Source organism: Gouania willdenowi, chromosome 3 (genome assembly GCF_900634775.1).
Source record: "Gouania willdenowi chromosome 3, fGouWil2.1, whole genome shotgun sequence".
Lineage (NCBI taxonomy): Eukaryota > Metazoa > Chordata > Actinopteri > Blenniiformes > Gobiesocidae > Gouania > Gouania willdenowi.
In genome coordinates, this window is record NC_041046.1 from 9,004,640 (window position 1) to 9,028,226 (window position 23,587).

Genomic DNA, 23,587 nt, shown 5'->3' on the forward strand with positions numbered 1-23,587 from the left:
CAATAGGTGCATGTTTGTGTTTGTTGTCCAAGTATATATTATATATATATCGCTTATATAGCTTTGATGAATTGTGGAGAATGCTCCGTTTACTGGAGTCATTGCTCATACACTCTTGTCATATTTTTCTTGTTTCTTGTGTGCACAGCTACAGCTTGGAGGGGCTCAGCGGTGCTCAAGAGGAGCTGAGAAGTCCCCCCATCCAGGGGCCCCAGGTCCTAGAGCCTTTGAGGGTGTCTCGTCAGGACAGTGAGGAAAGAGGGTCCCTGGTTTCCCTGACAGAGGAACAGGAGGACGGGGAAGAGCGCAGCAGGCGGCAGGGCTCAGTAAGTCAACACTTAGTTACAGTATGTACACACTAGGGCTGGGAGATATATCCAGATTCAAGATATATCAAGTTTTTTATTTTTGGGGTGGTGTGTAGTTCAGTGGGTTGAGCGCCCGCCCCATGTATGGAGGCTGTAGTTCCTCACCTGCAGCCGGTCCAGGTTCGATTCCCGGCCTGGGACCCTTTGCTGCGTGTCATTCCCTGCTCTCTCTGATCCCTTTCCTGTCAAGCAACTGTCATATAAAGGCCACTAGAGCCCAAAAAATCCTTTAAAAAAAAAAAAAAAAAAAAAGTTTTTTATTTTTTTTATTTTGGAGATATAGAAAATTACTATATGTATGTGTATAGCTTATTTTGTACCAAAATACTTGTTTTAGGAGTGGCTGTTTTTGCTACTTCTCAGAAAAGTATGAAAAGCACAGTTAGATACATTTCTGAGTGCGTCCTAACCAAGACCTTCCTCTAAACAAGTCACACTACAGAACTCACTCACACATGCTGTCCCTTAGAGGAGAGAAAGACAAAAGCGACACATATTGTGCAGCTGTTTGTTAATAAATGTGCCTGTGTAGCATTTTTTATCACCAATTTAAACCCAGAATTGTCTTTCAGGTCAGACTTTATTTGAATATTGTATATCGCCATTTTAAGAAAAACAATATCGAGATTGGAGTTTTGTTCCATATCACCCAGCCCTAGTACACACCCACACGCACACAGGTTTGGTCTTCAGATACCTTCACACATTGGTTCTGACATTTGAACTGATAATATGAACTAATAACTAATGGTGGGTTAAAAAATAAATGGATTTTCTTTTCAATGGCCAGATATCGATTCATAATATCCTAAAATCAATTAATGAATAAGTCTTAACTACCGTGTTTAATGCTCATTTGTTAATGTAAACAATAAACAGTTACTTACAGCATCAGATCACTGCTAATCTCACCCATGTTCAAGTAAAATTGTTATAGTGACTGAAATGTCCTTAAAGTGAACCACTTTTTTTTCTGCTGAATACATACTATATATGATATATATATATATATATATATATATATATATATATATATATATATATATATATATATATATATATATATATATATATATATATATATATATAGGGCGACCGTGGCTCAGGTGGTAGTGGGTCGTCTTCTGATCGAGAGGTTGGGGGTTCGATCCCAGTACCTGACTATGTGTCGAAGTGTCCTTGGGCAAGACACTGAACCCTAAGTTGCTCCCAGTGGTCGACTAGCGCCTTGCATGGCAGTCCTGTCCCACTGGTGTGTGAATGTGAGAGTGAATGGGTGAATGAGCTGATATGTAAAGCGCTTTGAGACTGCTTCAGTGTGGTGATAAAGCGCTATATAAAATCAACTCCATTTACCATGATTAAGTATGACGTAATGTAATTCATTGATCCTGGTCCCACTCTTTTGTATAAACACCATATTTAAATAGCGTTAGTAGAGTTCTTAGTTGTAAAATGTCAGAGTGAATGCCCTCTATGGGTTGAATGTCAGCTATTACATGTGAATTTTGCTATTGGCTGAGATTAGATCAGTGACGTCACTAACGCCCAGGCATTTTTTGTTAATTTCCCCCCAAGTTACAGGTCAGTAAACACCTGTGGGTGTACTGACTTACTTTAACTAAATCGAAAATTGACTAAATCTTAAATGGTTGATAATCAAAGCAATAAATAAATAGAATCAGGCCCTCGTGAATCGAATCAATTTGGTAAATCTGAGTCAATATTCAGCTCTACTAATAACATAACCTTTATCATTTGACTTCACACAGCCTTTGCCACTACATGCTAAGCTAATCGTGCAAAAACAGGTTGACTTGTTGCTTGATTCCAAAAGAATAGGAAATATTTACAAATTTTCTCATCACCTAAATCTCACAAAGGTAACAGTGATGACATTTAGAAAAATAATTAAGATGTTTTCCAGCTTTAGAAACTTCATTCATAGCAGTTCTTATCAACATCTAATAGTTAACATGTTATAATATAACTTTAACAGAAGTTTTCTGTGAATGAGTATTGTAATAAAATAACCTTTTTTTCTGAGCATCTGGCGTTAACTAATGGGGAAATCTTTTACCTTTTTTCTGCTAAAGTATTATTTGAAACCAATGCAGGTGAAACACTACCATGAATAAAGTATGAACTGCATTTTAGTTTTTTGATTCATTCATTGATTTGTCAGTTATCCAACAGAGATAATGATATTGATGTGGATCACTAATGTGTGTCCTATTTCTTTTCCTTTCGTTTTTTGACCATCACTTCTTGGCTTTGTGTATTTTTATGTCACCTTTTAATGCAACCTTTTGTTGTTTGCAGCAAAAGTTAAGGCGGTACCGACCACTTCGAAACAGCTGCCCCCCAATGTCACTACCTCTCACCAAGTCTGTGTCCATGCTCGCCATCAGCCAGAGAGACATCGACGGTGAGTGAAAACTTCTGAAGCTGCCTCACAATCAAAGACTTCCAGTTTAGTCCCATCATCACCTTCAGGCTTCTTTGAGAGGTTTTCCTTCTGCTGTCCTGTATAAAGCAACACTACCTCATGAGTATGCTTTGAATATAACTTACTGTGTTTGATATGAAAGCACATGATGTCGTGCTCCATCATTTAAAAAAATATAACCTCTCATAAAATATACCTAACATATTTATATTAATGGCCATATCTCAAAATACAACTGTATTTTCTTCAAAGTATGATATATAAGGAGTAAGTGGTCTCTGGAATTGATGGTAGAGGTGTTTTTGAGCCCATTTTAGTCATATACCCTGAGGAAGATTTTTCTGATTGATCGAAAACACATAATTGTCAAATAAGTGCACTTCAAAGCTTTGGTTTATGTCATATTTAGTACCAAAATGTCAACAATAATGAGAAACATCTTCAACAAAACAATTTGGGTCGCTTCTAAATCGATTTTGGCGAATGTGAAGATATCTTTAGCTCCGCAACACTTAGGAGTCTCTAAATCCTCCGAAATCTCCATGAGGAGGTTGTGTGCCCAACACCAGCTAAAGCGAAAAGGACACGTTTCGAATGCACAGTTGGAAGCAGCGATCTTGTCATGCCGAACTTCCATTAGCATAGCCGTTAGCGTCGGATGAGAGTACACTTCTGGGTCACGTACTCTGGAAAATTGGAAATGGAGAAAATTACTAAAGGTGTTCGTTTTCCGATTTTCGTTTTCTGTACCAAAGCAAAAGAGCTTGAATTAGAAAAACAAGGCGTTTTCTGTTTTTTCATTTTGGTTTTGGAAACAAATAACAAATAATGAGTGTTTTTTTTTTTTCGTTTTTCATGTTTTGTTACACAATGAAAAACTAAAATGCGCTCAAAAACACTCCTGTCACCAATTCTGGAGACCACAAGAATTATTTTCTCACTTCTTATATCTCATACTACAGTTATGTTTTGTTCTAACATGGGGCGGGGTATCCAATTTCTTTCTGGTGCTGGCCACAAACCTAATATGATAATAGCATTTAGCAGTAGTCACCAATATTTCTATGCAGGCAAAATCTATTTGCCTGTATGTATGTATGGAGTAATAATGCCAAAACCTCACAAACACACAAAACATGTTTTCCTTACACCCAATGAATCACAAACATCATTCAAAAAGCTAACACCTTTTGTTCTGCAAATAAGAAATGTACCTGTCAAACAAATACAGCGTGTTTTAAACATACAAAGAAACATGTCTACAATTTCAACAAAATATCCTTTAAGCTCAAATAATACACTATCACGTGAGTTATGGCATAAATGCCCTCAGATTAATACAAATTAATGCCAGTGAACCTTCTAAGAAATGTGCTGTTTTGGGCTTGAAGGATGTATTTTTGTACATGAAAGTAGTGATACACACGATTAGATTTATGTATCGTATCTGATTAACCAATATTTTACAATTCATTTTGCAGACAACTGATACCATATCACACCTAGTTGCAGAGATCATCTAGTTTCTGTTGTGGAATTAAAAAAAAACAAATGATTCTGCACATTCTTTATCATGTTGGCCTGCTGGCAAATCTTGACATAACACAAAGCTGAAGAGAAGAAAGTAAATTACCAAACAATTCAGTTCCAGTAAATTGTTGTTGAAAGAACTCTATTTTTCTTCCCAAATCCTGCAATTTTTCTCAAATTATTCCACCAAATCTCCCCAAATTGAATAAAAAGTGGTGAAAGATAGATAAAGCACATTTAAGTTTGTGTCCCGTGTTGCTTAGATATTGTTGATGCGTTCCATACTTTGTTTAATTCATAAATGGAAGTGGAAAACCTAGGCACATTAATGATGAAATTGTTTTGTTTTCCCGCCTAAAACCTGCGGCCCAGATTTGGCTCTTGAACTAAAATGGAAGGAAACCGATATATGAATCAGATATACAGTATCAGTGCAATATATAGGCTGATATCTGATATTCATTTTTCTCACTACTTGAAATGTTTAATTTGCACTTAAAGGATGTATTTTTTTGTAATTGAAGACGTGTTTCTTTGGATGTGTAAAATATGTTGTATTTGTTCAATAGGCATTATTATTGATATAACTACAGAATATCACATCATTACCATCCGTATTATTAATTCAAGTAGAACTAAAACTCAGAAGGAGCGTACGTGTACCGAATGATCACTGCCTGTTATCATTCCACCCCCAGCTGTCGGATGTCTGAGGCGAAAGAGGCGCATTTCCTTTTCTTTCAGCCTTTCCCCTATCCTCACCAAATCTAAGTCCCATGTCATTATCGGGGATTCCTCATCTACCGATGATGATGAGGATAACCTGAGTAAGTATACAAATGTAAAAACCTATAGCTGCAGTAGTAAATAGAAGCTTCCAGTAGAGCCCTAAATGGCCTTTGAATAAAGGTAACGCCAAGCCTCTGTGTGAATTTATAGGCTAATTAGAAGTGTCTGGCTGTAAGAGTGGAAGAATTAAAGTTAAATGTGGTTAAAGTGGAGCCACTAAAATGAAGCTCTGTTTTAAGTGACCAAGTGCAAAACATAAAACATCCACCCTGGAAGGGAATCCTGTCAGCAAAGGGTGTTGTGGTTTCTCTAATGCTTTAAATGAATGTAAGGGTGAGCTTTATGTTGAAAGTGATCAATGAGGCAGCGTTGGCCAGTCCCTCCACATCTTTGTTTTGATTTATTTATTTAAATCAACTTTTTTCTTCAGGCTTTTTGGTACAAGCAGAAGTAAAAATGAAATTAGTGGTCAGGTGAGGCAATGCTCTTAGTTTCCTTTAAGTGTCAGAGACAGTCTTTGTCCACTGTTGTCTCTGAGACTTTTCAAACAATGTCCTCCATGAGCAGCAACACATCCAGGTTGGAGAATGGCCCTCATTACACTGTTCTGGGTCAGGCTCGCTTTATGCAGAGCCAAGACGGAAAGCTTTGCATACTTTAGTCTGAATAACCGACAGAAGTGGTCAGTGAAAAGGAAGCAGATTATTTCCCATGGAAAACAGATGCTGTTTTTTTTGGTTACTGTGATCCTCTATTGGATCGACCCTTACAGAAAGTCTGAAAATAGATTTACTGTTAATGATAAGGATTTTATTTCAACTCTGTAGACACTGAATAAATAAATTGTACATGATATAAATGGTGAACCCCTTCAATAGCATTTTGATTTCTAATTTGTTAAGTCAGGGCTTTACTTTTTAAAGACTAGATAATTTAAGTTAATTGCTAAATCCGTGTAACCTTTGTTCTTTGGTTATTCCGTTCGAAAACCAAATCAAAGTAACAAATAAACAGTGTGGTTATTTTGTTTTACTGACTTAAAACCAAAACAGGAATACAGAAAAATCAAAAACCAGACAAGTAGCATTTTTATTAAAATTAAATCTTCTGTTTGGGTGATATTTAAATATTTACGGGGAAACTAGGATGAAAGATTCATGTTTTAAGCTCACCACACTGAGAGGACCCACAGACGGGGGTGGACTTATTCTCTGTGTTTGATAAAATGATCTTGTATCATGTTGTCCACCTCACACCGATGGTAAAGAGGCGTAATTTGTGTGTAGATGACGTTTCGTTAAAGAGTTATTGATGCTGGAAGTGTGAATCTGTGAATGTCTGCCAACTTTACCGAACAGCGTTACGGTCCAAATAGTATCCAGATTAACTGGTGACTAACTATCGGCTGTGAGGCTGGTGTGAGGAACAATAGATGTTAAACTTCTTTGACACTTTTGCAAAAATAATTACAGCTTTTTTGAGATTTATTTTGCACGTTATAATACCGCTAGCCACTAACATCTTTTTTTTTAAAAATTTTAAATTTATTTTTGTATTAATGACATTTATATTCACCAGTTTCATCAGTAATGTGACTTAGATGTTGCTCCTTTTTTTGTCAGGAAGTAAAAGTCCACCCCCGTCTGTGGGTCCACTCTGTTTGGTGAGCTTAAAACATGAAACTCGTTAATATCCAAATATTAGAAAACGGAAGAAAAACTGAAAAATGCTGCTTGTCTGGTTTTTGTTATTTTTTTAATTGTTTCAACTTTTCTTCTACAGCAAATCATATTTCGTCCAACTGAGCCAAGAAAAAGTTGAGAATTCAAGTTAAAGTCCCAGAGACTTGAAATCATTTTCCATCTAGCAGTTATTCAGGGAAGCAGACAGAAAGGCATCAATGGCTATTCTTTGCTTTCCTCCATTAACACAGTCTGTCGTTTCTTGCTTTGAAAGTACCCAAAGGTTAAAGACCTCACTCAAGGAGATTGAAGGTCACTCATTGTGGCCTTGGCCAGATCCTCACAGTGAAGGCACAATCTGACAGCACTGTTGTCAAATGAACACTTTTCTAACCATTATCCTCATGCAGTCATCTGCTCACTCACTGCAGGGGAAGCAGGGTGACCTGATGCTTTATGGGGTCAGTGGCTGCACAAAGCTCGTCCCTGGAGTAAACACAGATTGGGAGAATGTTAGCTTTAAGGGATTCTAACAGACAGCTTCTCCTTCTGCTTTCAGCAGCTCCTGAGAGCGACTCACTTTCTGTGTTGTTTGTCTTTTCAGGTATGAAGTCGTATACCGGCACGTCCGGGTCACTCGCATACAGGTCAGTCCACATAGACACTTAGGAAAGAAAGACTTTTACTTTCCCCATAGTTTGTACTCCCCTTAAGTCCAGCAGTGAGAGGTAGTCCTATGAAAACCTGTGTTTGTGTGAACAGGAATGTGTCGTAAAGCCTGATTTCACTATACATGCGAGTGTGCTTGTTGTGTTGCAGTATATCTGAGGAGGAACCAGGGCCTCTGAGGAGTGACACCGAGGGAAAAGGTGTGACGAAAGTCAGCCGGACCTTCAGCTACCTAAAGAACAAGATGTACAAAAAGACCCGGGTGAGGCACCATGGAATATTTACGAGCTGTGCGTTCCAGGCAGTGTTTCTTTTTCCTCTGAAAACAAAAGGTGCTGTCAGAGCGCTCCTCGGTGTTTGGTTTCCATGACAGATGATTTGTAGACTGATTGATGTCAAAGTGTACGTTAAATCACTCGTCCCGTTTGTCCCCAGCTCTCGTCAGCACTGCTCATGGTTTGTCGCAGGAAGCTTTAGACGTATTACTCCCTTCTCCCTTCCGGCATGTGGGATGCCATTTTTTTCATTTAAAGTTGAGGGTGTGGCCAATGCGGCATCATGCTCTATGTGTAGATTTTTCAGGCAGTGTCACATATGTGTCCAGTGAAAGTGGGTGTCGGGATGCAGAATATTACTGAGTCACTTCTACAGTGGAAAGACTGATAATGTAGGCAAAGGGAAAGCTCTCACAGGTTTAATAACTCAGGATGGATGCACCGTATCGTGCTCCGTATGCAGGACAGAGTGGAGGGAAATTGCGTAAGAGTGAGTGACAGCAGAAGTCATACATCTCTTGAATATTTTTTTATTTTCTGTGCCTTGTATAAAAATCAAATACTGGTGATAACTTGCATTTTCTGAAACAGGGAGCAGTGCTGGCTCGTATGCATTTATTAAATTGGGCTTGAGTTTTTAATTAAATTGGGCTTTTGCTTTTATTGGTCATATATATGTTGTTACACATATATGAAATTTGTCTTCTGCATTTTAACCCATCCCTGGGGAGCAGTCGGCAGCCATTTTGCGGCGCCTGGGGAGCTGTTCGGGGTTAAGGGACTTGCTCAACATCCCACAGTGATGGCCCAGGTGAGGTTTGAACCAAAAACCCTTTGATTACAAGCCCAGCTTTTTCGCGTCCAGTTTCTGACTCAGAGTCTGGACTTCGACACGATCACTCATGAGGCGAGAGCGCATGGTATCCAGTAAAAAGTGACCATAAACAGTTGTAAATGGACTGATATGCTAATGTGGGGCATTGAGGATGTGACTTCATGTGGAGATGAAAACTCATCAGTTGAAACTCATTAGAATACAAGGAAATACAGACATTTTAAAGTGAACGTTTGAAGGGCACCCTCATCAGCCAATAGAGTGCAGCCTATGTGACGACGTGGCCTTTAAGTGGATTTTTCTTGGAAAAATTGCTAAATTGCTGGAATGTGGCCAATACAGTGGTGCTGTCAATAGCCCGGGATATAGGATGCCTTTGTGTGAGTTGTTATTGTGGGGCTCAATTGGCTGATTTGAGATAACTGTGAGATTTGTATCGTCGTCTCTCTGAATCGATAGGTTTTTCAACAGTTGGAATCATCCTCATCAAATATTTATAACATTAGATTATAAATAAAATGTCGATCATGTTCTGCCGAGTTCATATGGTCAAACTTGGTCAGTGTTTAACATTTGCTACTTGAAACAAGGATGACTGAACACCACAGAGATCTGTCCTCTGCATCCTTTAACAGCTTTGCTGTTGTACAGCTGACGGGTTACACGTCCTGCTCAAGGGCAACCCCATGCCACTGTGACATCTTTTATTCCTTTGAACTGACAGCTTGTTCTGGTCTCAACCCTGAACATCCTCTGACAGATGAGGTCCAAAACGTTTTTTTTTTCCTCCCGGTTTCACAGATTTTTTTCCTTAGTGAAAATACAGTGTGTCATTGACTTGCTGAGCACAGAGCATAGCCTGTGTTGGTCAGTTAAAGCTCTTATAGACATCATGTATACAATTATATGTAATATACAAGTCATTGTAATATGATGGTGTATTAGGGCACTACGAGATTAAGATTGTAATAATTTAAGAATAAAGTTGTAATTTTATGAGAATAAAGTTGTATTTTACGAAACCCATAATGGTATAGCGCTCAGAATTCCCTGTTGAAGTGAACGCAACGAACACCGATAGCCCTTTAAATCGACCACTTCCAGCCACTTCCTCCTCTAAAAAAGAGACAATTTGCTCCAAATTAGTTTGGTCCTTTTGTCGAAACATATGCAAACGTCTGCAAAGTGGCTTTAAAGTTCTTAAACTAATAACAGTGTGGTGATAATGGGCAAAAAGCTCAGTATTTCACCATGTGTGAAACCTAAATAGAACTATAATCTCACTAATGCTCCACATTCTCCATAATGCATGAGTGACCTATTTGTATTTCATTTTTATTCTCATAAAATTATATCTTTAATCTCAAAATATTACATCTTTAGTCTTGAAAAATTATGACTTTAAGCTCATGAATTAACAATTTTATTAAGATGCGACTTTTTTCTCATAAAATTTGAACTTTATTCTCAAAATATTACGACTTTAATTGTGAAATATGACTTTAATCTCATAAAATTACAATTTTATTGAGATATGACTTTTTTCTCATAAAATTAAAACTTTATTCTCAAAATATTACGACTTTCATTTCATTTTTACTGTGGCCTTAATAGGCAGTGATATTGTAATAACCATTGCTCTGCTAAAAACTTTTAAACCTGTATTACAGTAAATATTGACATTGTTAAGGTCAATCCCCACCAAAAATTTACCAATATAAGCCGACAATGAGCAGAAACTGTCTCCAGGAACTGGAGGTGTGCATTCAATTCAAACAGCTTTGATCTTATCAAAAAACAACAACAACATAGTTCCTTTGATTGTTAAACAGGTTGAGATATGGTGTCCAAAAGGTCTAAAGTGTTTTATCAAACCCTGGGAAAAATTAGTCTCGGCCAATAAAGCAGCACAGATATGTGTGTGTGGCTTCTGTAAACATGCAGCCTCTGCAAATTGGCACCCGGGGGGTAAACAGGAAGTAAAACAGGAAGGCGAAGCTTGCTGTGGTTTTTAAATGTCCTCTCTAACCTTAGCCATGGCCTCGTTTTATAAGTAGCAGAGCTGTTGTCACAGGTCAAAATCATTAGCTTCCTTTGAACTCAGACTTAGGACAAATAGTCCTGTGAACTTCTACCAAAAGACAAAGCACCACATCGAACCTGTGGGATCAATGGCCCCACAAAATGTCTATTTTATTAGATGTGCTGTCTGCTCTACACACTGGAGTACAGAGGTGTATACTAAAGAGTACTGATATATCCTACACAAGTAGTACTGATGTTTGATTGAAATTGTACTCGAGTACAAGTAAGTCATACATAAAAGTAAAAAGTATCTCAATTAAATAGTACTCAAAGTAAATGTTACTAGTTACTTTCACCACCCATACAGTAAACTTCTCATGTATAAACTTAAAAAGGAAGAGACCAAATCCTGCTCAATTGGAACTTAATTTATTTACCACAAAGGCATCTGTATAAAATGAAAGGTTTGTCAAAATATACAATTCCTTTTCAAATAAAATAACACCAATGTATTAAATTCAAAATAAAAACCAATTCCCAGGCTCCAAGTATAGCTACATTTATGAACTCTGAAACAGTGCCATGCCAAATGTGCCATGTGGGTAACAACATAATTTAGGTAGAAACCACAACCTGAACCATAGAAAGTGACTGGGTGTTGATCAGAAATGGCACGACATAATGGATTATGTTCAATGTGCTGAGGTCAGCAGTTTATGAAGACACCATGAAATGGAAATTTAAAAAAAAATAATCACAAAAAATTATGATTCACTCAGTAATGGTTGGGTGTAAAAACTACTTTAGGATTACTTTACTATATTTTAAAACATACTTAAAGAGTAACTCAACCCCAAAACCAAATGTATTTGGGTATCTAGTAATGCTGTTGATTGATCCTGGTCCAACTCTCAACATTTTAGTGAAACTATTTTAATTTGTCATATTTAGTTGTAAAATGTCAGAGTGACTGCCCACTATGGGTTGAAACCTGATTATTACAATTGATTTTTGCTATTGGCTGAGAACAAGATACTGTGATGTTTTGGAACCATCTAGTGCCACAAACAAGCACTGTTAGCCCTGCCCCTTTTAATAAAAACTAGCACCTGTGGGGTCTACAATCTGTGGTGAGTAGGTTGGATTGAGAGAAGAGTGAATAGAGAGGTACTGTATATTGAGTAATGAGTAGCTAGTTGACATTGCATAGTTTGTTCATTGGAGATTTTATTATATAGACTGTCTTAAAGCTGCAGTTCGTAGAATACTCTCTCCGCTTCGTTTTGAAATCGAAACTGAACCTCCCATAACGGTACATTTTGTGAACACTAGTGACAAATGTTTGGACTTTATCTTGTGTTATTGGATATTTTTCTGTTGTGTGAGAGACATGAATGTACGCAGAGCTATGATCCCAGCTGCCTAAGCCACTCTGAGCAGACTGACAACCATCACTCCCCATCCAGACTGCAAAATTAACTCAGCTTGATAAAGCTTCTCTTAAGCTTACGTGCGATTTATCCCGTCTGTTATCACTTTCCCTCTGACACCAGCGAACCCTGCTCAGTCACCGAGATCAATGTGGACACAAAGCGATTCGTTCTTCCTGACTATGTTTGTGCCTTTAAACTGCTGCTTCTCCACACCGGTCTGCTTTTTTCCACATGCTTTGCCGTGTAACTGTTGTGTCTAACGCCGCAATAGAGACTTCTGCTGGAACGTCAGTCATTACACTTTTACTACCGAGGGTACCTGAACGCACTTGACTTCAGTCGAGCAGCCAATAGAAAATGCCAAAAACAGCTCATGGAGCACACGTGTTTAAAGAATGATTTTTGATTGGCTGAAGTTCAGATTCCAGTAGTGTGATACTTCTGGATTTATAAAGTTAATTTACAGATCCAGGAGAAGGAGATGAGATACACTGTCCACTCAGAGCAATTTGGATTACAATATGCTCAAAGAGGATTATGGATTTTTGACTAAATGATGCCAATAAAAACTTACAAACTGCAGCTTTAACTGCTCCAGGAGCCCTTCCGAAAGCAGGGGTTTAGTTACTCTTTAAGTACAAGTAAAATGACTGATTTAGAAATATACTAAAAAAGTGCAAGTACCCATACAATTATTTCAGTTACAGTAACTTGAGTACTTGTAATCCATTACTTTCGCCTCTGCTGAAGTCTGTCCACACTGAGCACTCGTTTTTAAACCAAAGGGTCATTGCACAAATAACACCAACTCCCTCTGTAAAATGAGCCACTTCCTCATTTAGCTTTTCCTGATGAATCTTCAGTGCAGACGGAAGGTTTAGCTCCTTGGCCAGGGATGGTTTACAGGAGACTTGCTGGGAGACGAGGCTTCTCGCTCAGGTGGAGAGGGTGGCTGGAGGTAAGCCCACACATCTGTAACAAAGCTGCTGTTAAACATGGCAGGTGGGCTGGGCAAAGTTGAAGTCTTAGTTCAACAGAAATCAATGGTTGTATGTTTTTTAAAGTCTTTCCAGAAACAGTATCAGGAAAGAAATCAACAGTAAAGCTTTCACAGCCTTAGATATTGATTCCAAGGCTCTAGATTTAGTGTGTTTGACTGTAGGGTAAAGTATTGTTGCAGGAAGTGAGAGCGAATGCTGCCTGTGTTGTAATGCCTATAAAACATTGGGCCCCACTCAGCCCAATGAGCTGTTGTGTGTCAGAGTTTTGTGGTCCCTTCAAACCAAGAGCTCAGCCCGGCGCTCGGTCAATAAAAACGAGCTGGAAAACGACATTTTCCCATTTCCTTTGGGTTTGGGTGGAGGACAGAATAGAAGCTCTGTTCTCATCTGCTTCACTCTTTATGAGATTGTGATTCAGCATTGAACAGCAGCTGAGGATGACCTCGTCTGTCAGTGTGAAAGGGCTCGGTGTTTGGGAAAAGGTCAAACCATTTGATTCCCAGACAGTGTGTCTCTGTATCTCCGAAAAATGGATTTTCCTGCTCATTCATTACTGAAAGTATTTGAGTATCGGGAAAGCAGACAATGGACTGTGTTTGAAGGAGCATGTGTGCAAGTGTTTTTGGGTGTGTCTCATGAATTTAGCAGATATCCTGCTGCACATTAGTTAAAGAGGCAGTGTTATTTCCATAATCATAGGTATGAACCAGTCTGAGTGCCACGTTTAACCGTCTTCCTCCTGCAGGTGTGCAGACACAAGCTAATATGGTTTCAGATTGTTTGTTTTTCTGCAAAATAAGTGTTTTTTTTAACAAGGATTTTTATTTGCGTGTCCAATGCAAAGTGTTATTGAGTTTCCTACTAAAGGTAACTTTGCTTTACCACATGTTCACAACTTCTTTGTATTGTGTGCCCCTAAGTATTATTTCAATGGTTCCCCATCATCATTGTCCAGGAATTGATTTTGCTAGGTTTTGTTTATGTCAGCAGTGGGCTTTCCCTGATCCCTCCTGCACCGTAGAAACAGTAATTAGACATTTATGCACCAGCAGGTTATTAAAAAATTGCTTGCAAAGAAGTTTACTTTTAAGTAGAGTCTGACCGATATGGGGTTTTTGGGGCAGATACGAATATTGTTTTTTTTTTTTAAAAAAAGCTGATATTGCATGTATCAGCCAATAAGCAATATATGATATACGAACATTTATATACACACACAATAAATACAAGTATATTACCCAAAATATGATTCAAGACAGATAAATTAAAACAAGGAACCGTACTTGATAACACTGTTAACTTAAGGACTGTAAAGCTACTGATTAATAAGAAAAGGTCAACTTGTGCAAAATAGATTTACGGAATACAAAGCAAAAAAAAACAGATTGTTAAAATGTCAAACATTAAACATGGATAAATAAATAAAAATACTAAACATAAAAAATGAGCTAGTGACTTCCCCCAGTGTTCTCGTTCTGTAATCATTACTGTTGATTCAAAAGTGCACAGAAAGCACAGAGTTTCCAGCTAAAAAAAAGTTAATACAGATTTCTGAAAAACCTTAATTGCATTGCGTGCAGACACTGCACAAGGGTTTCTATAAGAGATGCTATAATACAAGTCAAATTATGATATTATTACTAATATTATGTTCAAGTGAGGTTCTGATAAAATAAAATAAAGAACATTTGAACAAAGTTTTTGTAATTAGCTATACAAATAGCTAGCTATTTTGCTAACTAAAAAGCTGACTAAAAAGACTACGTAATTAACTATGTCCATTTATAGCATAGCATATTTTATAGCTCACATTTCATAACTCGCATTATATTTTGCCTGTGCAAAATATAATGACCTAACTCACACTCTTGACATGGCCATTTATACAAAAGGTAGAGAATGTATTCTATTCTGCTGAATTGAGAATTAAGGATTACAGATTTTACCAAAAGTGGGCAGCATCATAAGAAGTTGATTAGTCCAAAAATAAAAAGTTTGTCAAAAAATGACTCGGGCAGTCATTTTAGGAAGGTGTCTATATTATAACCTGACCGATTAATCGGCCAACTATTGACTGATGACAATCCAGCCGCACCAATTCATCTCTCAGGCTTTACCTGTACATCTGACATCTATCTATAAAAGCAAAAAACGTCTGTGTGCGTGTGTGTGTGGAGCGAATATCTCTCCGACACGGTGTGAGTTCGACCTGAAACTTAGTCAACGGGTTCCACATACCCCAAGTGTGTGTGTTTCGTAATGAGCGTGGTACTTCTGGTTCCGGGTTCATGACCTCACTGTGTCGCAGTTTGTTTGGGTTAAAAAAAAAAAAAGGTCAATATTAAAAACGTTTTTGTACAGCTTAAAGTCATTTAAGTTAATATTTATGGTTATTTAAAATTATTCCCGTGATTCCAATCTTCCTTTAAATCGTGGGTCACGGACTCCACTTCCTCCTCCCTCTCCAGCTCTGTACCAGACTTCACTTCCTCCTGTGCCATGCTATCGTTAGCGTCTCAAACACGGGGCTCTTGATCATTTGAAACAGTCACAGCCACTGGTGAGTCTTTTGGCGACAAGTTTCCCAGTGTTTAAACCATATAACTGTCCGTGTAATTGTTCACTAACGCGTTGTTTCACGAGAGTCGGCATTGAACGCAACCCGTTCAATACTCCATCTTGAAAACTGCAGATTCTCGGTGGTGCCGCACATGGAAGTTAAGCTCTGACCACTCGTTTTGAAGGTAAACAATGAATTTTGTTTCTAAAAAAAAAAGCCAGCTGAATTGTAGATAATACTTTCATTTACTTATTCACTCATGTCGTTTGGAGCTTTACTTTTTGTTTTGCGCAGTTTTGTTACTTTTCTGATTGGTGGTTCAATGGCTATTAAGTTTGGTTATCAGCATCTTAAACATTTCCTGGTAACACACACATACACACACACGCCCTCACCACACATAAGATATTTATAATAAAAATATACTAAATGACTAAAATAAAAATACAATATTTATACATAAGCACACAAAACAACAACAGAAATACACAAAAATATACAAAAAGCCTCCAAAAACACACATAATGACTCCAAAAAACATACATTACAGAAAAATACACCAAATGAAAAAATTATTCAAATGAGTTAAAAAACAAAACAAAACACATTTATCATGCGCATGTCCCATAAAATGAAACCAGGGAAATCACACACGCTATTTTTTGCACCCGCAAATAAACCCCTTTACAATAGTACAGAGTACAGAGTATGTACACCTCTTTGTACATCCAACCTTCAAACACATACTCATTTGGCCATAATTGACAATTTAACTTAAGCTCCTCCCACTATATGAATATATAATTCCAACTGGGACTGTACTAGTTTATATAAGCCACCATGAATATGTTTGTTTTCATAGAACTGATTTATTTGTTGGTTTTTAAAACAAAAATATCAATGTTGGGATAAAGATGAAATAGTATCCAAATATGTCAATGCATTTTATTTTACTTTAATAAATCTAGCTGGAGAGTTAGGACAATTAAAGCTGCTTTATCAGATAAAGACATAGTGTGGGCCTTATAGATCAATAAATTGATGATTACTCACGTGTGGAAAAGATTGTTTTGATCGCGACTGTAAAAAATTGGTTGATTTACATTGTTGGAAAAGTTTTGTGCATTGCATTGTGGGATGTGAAGTCCTGTAGACGTATGCATAGAAGGGTTTTTACTTTATTACTATCATTTGTTTGCTGGTGTTTTCATGGACTGAACAAAAGCGGATGTTTAGATCCAAATCTGGCTGAAATTGAATGTCTTGTGGAGTGAGGTGATGAATGGGGAATACTGGGAACAAACTAAAGTAATGGTGTCGATTCATTGTCCTGCTTGTCTGGAGGAGAAGCTTAAGAAATACACTTTCTTTAACAAACTATCGTCCCTAGCAGCAGCTTTAAGTCGAGAAGAGTTAATGTGGCACTGAGTGATTGCAGTATCAGTGTAATAGAAAGTATGTATATAATGTTTAAATACTGTCTTGTAGTAAATTCCACACCTGCTGCTTCTGCACTCGGTCACACACTGTTCTGCAGAATTGAAAGAGTAATCACAGCCGCCTCATATTGGAGCGTAATTGCAGGAGTAAAGCAGTAATATTTAACCAGAAGGAGTTTTGCTCTGTTGTCAGAGAGTGTTTTCTATATTCCACATATCTAACAAATCCCCACATGTGTTCAAAGATGTGTTTTAATGTGAGTTTGGGTGTGACGACCACTAAACCAATGAGGAATGTAGCTCAGCTTTCTCTTTAAGTGGAGTGGCATTTGTTGTGTTTTTGGTTTGATGTCTGTAAATGTTAATCCCCCTCTCAGCGCACACACACACACACACACACACACACACACACACACACACACACACACACACACACACACACACACACACACACACACACACACACACACACACACACACACACACACACACACACACACACACACACACTCTCAAAGCTCAGTGTTTCTGCACAGACTTCTGAACAGGCATTGAGAGCTAGAGATGCTAAAAGCTGTTCTCTGTGAACTCAGATTGCATTGAATCACATGACTTTATGTTGATATTTAGGGATTGATTCCTTCTACAAGAAGAGTGAGGAAAAACATGTGTCGGGTGTTGTAGCACCAGTGGTTTTTATGTGGCTTGCATCCAAAACTCAATTTATTGCTAGATTATTTAGTTTATTTGTGTGTAGTTGTTAAAAAGAACTAAGACACCTTCACTTTTAGAGAAGCTAAAATGTCATGTTTCATTGTGTATGTACGGATCCCTATAATCATCATGATTAGAGCATTGGTTCAAAGTAGGGGTGTGCATTGCTATGAATCTGATAATACAATATACATTGTGATATATCGCAATATGAATAATTACAAATTTCACCTTTACAATTACAACAAGGTCTGATGTGGTTCACTGACAGCTAGTGACCGGGCGTTTACTGGTACGTGCTATGCATTTACGCAATTAAATGTTTAAAAAATTTTAAAATAAATATTTGGAAACCTACATGGAAAAGAGGGTGGTTTGAACTTCAAAGGAAGACACATTTATTCTCTGTTTATTTTCTTTTCTTTATTTATGTTTTATTTTTCTCTGAACTTTGCTTTAAGAAAGTCAACTCATAAAGACCACTGCCATCTATTTAAAGCAAGGGTAGGCAATTTTCGCGAGATACTGTACATTTTTTAAGTTTTTGGTTGAAATCGTCTTTATGTCCTGACAGAAGTTAAGATCTTATGTGCTCTGAAAAGGAACGAAGAAAATCCATCATCAGTAGCAGCTGTAAACCTGTAACAACTTGGAAAAAACTAACCGTTTTTTTTTAACTAATCACGTCTCCCTTATCGTTCTCGACCCCTCGCATGCACGAGCTCACACACTGAAAGCGCGTCACTGCTGAGTTTTTGGTCACATTTTTTAACATATATGATGATAAAGTTCAGTGTTTACTTACTGCTGAATGAGACAACAAAGTTTCTACACAATGCAAGCGATGAGCTGAGCTCCTCTTCTGCAGCAGCTGTGCTCATGCATGTGAGTGAGACAGGGGGGAGGGGGGTAAAGGCAGAGTCATCGATGAGGCTACATTCAAAATCATGCTAGCTTTTGAAAATCACCTACCCTACCTTTAATTTATGATTGTATGCCACCCTTTGTAAACTTTGTGTGATTGTTCGAACAAAAATACAGAAAAATAAAGAATTGTTGTTTTGATTTGAACATATTTTGGATCAATATGATTATCGCACGGTGAAATATTGCAATATATTGCCAAATCGATATTTTCTTACACCCATAGTTGGAAGGATTATTTTTTTTTCCTGTAATGAAGAGGAAAAAAGCTGCTTAAAGATCATTATGATGCTACATTTTAAACAGTTTTTTAATGACGCACTCTGTTGTCAGCATAAATAATGTATCACTTAATATGCAAAACCTCCTGCTGTGCAGCACATCCGAATAATAATGTTGCTCTGCAGGGTTCAGATTGGAATTTAACAATAAGCACCTCACCAAACAGTGAGAGGTTTGTATCTGATAGTGTGTGACCGTTGATCTACGCTACATGTAACCAAACGTAACGTGTTGGTAGAAAACCAAAGTAATTAAGCAGGCCAAGATCACCGTGGGGTCATGTTCTTTTCTTAGTTACTTTTTTTACGTGCAGGAGAAGGAGAAAGAGAAGAAAGAGAAAGAGAAGGAGACCAAAGAGAAGGACAAGAAGACCATCAACGGTCACCTTTACACAATACTGGCCTCCAACCAGGCCCCCCAGTGTTCCCAGTGCAATAAGGCTTTTAACAACAAGGAGGCTTTTTACTGCTCATGTAAGTACCGTTGTCATGATGTCAGATTTCTGTTTGTTGGATGGTTTTTGTCGTCTCCGTGGTGTGTTACTGATCAATAATCAGTTTGTTTCTGTTCATTAAGCAGCTTTAAAACCCAGTTTACATACTTGTCATCTCATGTTTCTTCTGTTCTGGAAAAATCCACTGAATGTAGAGAGTGGAGGGAAATAAAAAGCAATGTGGAAAAGAAAATGCCTTCAGTGGGAATACATCATCATCATCCACCATGAGTCATGCTGCACAGTGAATGTATCTGAGCTGCACAGTTCACATGTGAACCCTCCTGGGCTCTGATATGAACTCTTTATGGCCCAGTCCAACCTTTATGGATTAAAAACAGTATCAGGATTCCTTTATCGCTGCATTGGCTGTGTGGCTACATGATTCACCGACTTAAGCAGCTCGATGTCGTGAAACTCCCTAAAGGGTTTCTTTTATTGGAACCCAGTCAGGCTTTCAGCTTAGACAACAAAACCATTTCTGCTTTGCTTTTTACTGAAGGAGCTTCCTCTAAAGAGGATGTAGTTTATTGCACAATTCATGTAAAGCAACCTTTAAAAAAAGAAACGCAGAAGAAGAAGAAACGAGCACTTCTGCATCTCATCACGTTCACCACTCACTCTCTCTCTACTTGTGCTTAAATCATCTCTCACTGAGTGACTTCAGAGGTTCAGGGGGTCTGTTACATACACGTGTGTAGCTGGTTTTCATTTAACAAACAAACAGTGAAGCTTTTGTGCTGGTATTAGTGTGATATGGACTAAAAAGCTCCTAAACTTCTCTGTTGTCATTTAAACCACTGGTTCTCAACATTTTCAGCCCGTGACCCCCAAAATAAAGGTTCCAGAGACCAGGACCCCCACTGTAGCTGAAGGTGGTTGAACACAGACATGAACATTGAAGAACACTCAAGTGGAAACAGGACCATCTATAAGGGGGGATAAAAAGGAGAGCTTTTGGGGGTTCATTCATAAAGTCAGCAAAAATGATGGTTAATTGTTCTATGAATCTGTGATAACCACATTTATATATTTATCTGAAAAATATCAACTGTTATAAAAGAAGTTTATTATTTGTATCATAGTATATAGTCATCTTAAAGATGTAAATTCTTGTTTTAATCGAAAATAAAATGTGTCAAAAGTGACCAAAACCACAGAAATTGGTTAAAATTTGCAAATTAGAGTGGCCAAAAACAGACAGAAAAAGTGATTAAAAAAAGGGTTCAAAGTGTCAATATTGGAACAATTGGTTTAACCTGGCAAATAATGGGCACGAAAAATCGTGAATGTGGTTAAATTGGCAAAAATAGGCATTAAATATGTTGAAAAGAGGTTAAACGTGACAGTGATGGGTTAACATATGCGACATTAGGTGGAAAAGTGGTGGAAAGTGTTTATAAGTGCATAAACACTTAAAATGCACAGAAAATGTGCAGAAAAGGCATTGTAATTTGATAGAGAAGTGGCAGAAATGGGAGTAACGTAGCAAAAATGCATTAAAAATAGCAAAAATATGGTGAAAATAGGTTAAAATATGGCAAGTTTGGTTTAGTTGCAGAAAAATAATATTCTTAGCATCTTAAAGACATCTGGTGACCGCCTCTCAGTGTCTCGCGGCCCCAAAGGGTCCTGAACCCAAGGTTGAGAACTACTGATTTAAACTAATACTGAAATGTGCGTCATGTTTATCCAGATGGCAAAATAACTAGAAGGCCATTTTTTTACTGTGTTACGCTGATGATTTTTATACATGTTTCTGCTTTAACTGTGTGGTGATGTAATCCAAAAAGGAGAACATGTGTCCTAATGTGGATGACCAAGTCTGATGTTGCCCTTGCAACATGTCTGTAGTACGTCGCTCTGTTGGCTGGAAACAACCCCGGCTGATTTCTGGAAGCTTGAACACTTCTTAAGAAATGGCTCCTCTCAATCAAACGAGAAGTAAAACAACCTAAAGCCTTAAATATGAACACTGTGCAGTCCTTTCTAAAAGAGAACACCGTGTTTTCCAGCTCGTGTACGACAAAAATCAGGGTTTTCTATTCCCAGGGCACAGCTTATTTTTAGCTATTAAGAATGACGACTTTAGTTGCTAAAAAATGATTTGAGAATGTTTATAGAAATGACATTTTCCCATGCAACTCGGTGTGTGCGTCATTCGCCTGTCTATGGCTCCTTTTTCCCCCCTCTTTCCATTTGCCCGGCAGTATTACCCCTGTGTTGCATCACATCACATGCTCCGCTCCAGTCTGGCTTTCATTAGCGCACTGGTGGAGTTTCCTGGCTGACTGCGAAAAAAACAGTCAGAGTTTCTAGCCCCTACATTTGTGGTACACACATACACGCACAGACACACACACACACCTCCACAGTATTTATGGCTGCTTTTCTTTCCAGACTGCACCGCTTCCGTCCACAAGGGCTGCAGGGACAGCCTGCCTGCCTGTGCCAAGGTGAAGATGAAGGTAAAGATTCTCTCACCGCTCCATCGCCTCCATCTCTTGTCCTGCAGCCAATGTGGAGATGCTTTTTATTTACGTCTTTGACTCTTTGTTTCTCTGTGTAGCTGCCCAAACAACAGAGCACTGTACCAGATTCAGCCTCTTTCCCCACAGTCACCATGAGGAGCAAATGTAAGTCACTAAACCAGGGGTCACCAACCTTTCTGAAACTGTGAGCTACTTTATAGGTACAATATAGAGCTACCAGATAGAAAAGCACTTTTCAAATACTAAATATTCACACTTTCATTGTAATTAGAGGGTAAGATAATACAGAAGGCTATAGCAGTAACTTAAAAAGGTAGGAAATGTTTGTTTCAACATGCAACACATTTTTTTTCCTAATTTATGCAATTGTTTCATTTTCTCAAATGGGGGTATGTGTACCTCTAGGGGTACACGATGGCACTACAGGGGTACTTGAAAGAGAAGGAGTGGAAAATTAGCAAATAAAGTGTCAGTCTTGGTCCCACCCCAGGCGTGAGATGACCAGAAATTATAAAAAACTGTAGCCACTAAATCAGGGTTTTTCAACCTTGGGGTCGGGACCCCATGTGGGGTTGCCTGGAGTTTAAGTGGTTTGCCTGAAATTTCTGAAAAATTTTAATAGATTTTTGAAATTTTCAAATCAAAACAACATGTAATCTAAAACAACTGGATTGCTATTGCAACAACACATCATCAGTAGGGGAAAACTAACCTGTCTCACGACGGTTTCTATACTTTCATTTTGTCAATCTAGTTAAGCTAAAATGTAGGAAAAGACAAAAAAACAACAAAACATCAAAAACTAATTCTAGAAAAAAACATCTTTGCGGTTGCCAGAAATTCTTGATATCAAAATGGGGTCACGATCCAAAAAAGGTTGAGAACCACTGCACTAAATACTATTTCTTTCCACTTATTTACAAAGTGAGATTCTTTAAAATATGTGTTATCACTCGTTTAATCCATCGTTTTGCTATATTGTTGTTTTTGAATAGTTTTCCAAGCAAAATGTTGTAGTCGAACAAAGGGGGTACTTGAATTAAAGAAATAACAGAAAAGGTGTACTTGAGCCAAGAAACTTTGAGAACCACTGATAGATAACATACCACAACCCCACAGCATTTTAAAAACATTGGTCACATTGTTTTAGTGAAAATAAACATTTAAAGATGGTAATTAGTAAAACTTTATCAGGTCCAGCAGCATTTAACTCCACTGAGTTGGCTACTATCTACATCTCCATCTGCATTTATCTTTGTAAGTTTGAATCCTGGAAAGTAAATCAGATTTTTGAAGGATCTCATTGGTGACTAGAGCTCCCGAGGGCCCCCTCACATGGTCCATGCGGGCTACCTGGTGCCCACGTGCACCGTGTTGGGGACCCCTGCACTAAATGTTAAATTCAATTCATATTTGTTTATATAGCGTCAATTACAACAATAGTCATCTTGTATCGCTTATCAAAATACAGAGTTCTTGAGAAAAAACCTGACAAATCTACATGAACATGCATCAACTACTGTATAGTTTTATTGGACCAACTACCATTAATTTTATAACTCCCACCGTAAGGGGTGTGACTAACTAGTGAAATAGTGTCACTCAAGCTCGGACATCGGATTGCTGT

General features: G+C 37.9%; 1 protein-coding gene across 4 annotated transcripts in view; it reads left to right on the forward strand.

Annotated features, from left to right (window-relative positions):
- akap13 (A-kinase anchoring protein 13) overlaps positions 1–23,587 on the forward strand; it is a 223,947-nt gene that overhangs the window by 162,538 nt on the left and 37,822 nt on the right. For all 4 annotated transcript variants that reach the window (XM_028473335.1, XM_028473327.1, XM_028473344.1 and 1 more), the window contains 7 exons: positions 149–326; positions 2,691–2,796; positions 7,423–7,465; positions 7,638–7,749; positions 19,289–19,448; positions 21,869–21,936; positions 22,038–22,104. In XM_028473335.1, the coding sequence (XP_028329136.1) occupies positions 149–326; positions 2,691–2,796; positions 7,423–7,465; positions 7,638–7,749; positions 19,289–19,448; positions 21,869–21,936; positions 22,038–22,104 (734 nt within the window). The remainder of the gene's footprint in view (positions 1–148; positions 327–2,690; positions 2,797–7,422; positions 7,466–7,637; positions 7,750–19,288; positions 19,449–21,868; positions 21,937–22,037; positions 22,105–23,587) is intronic.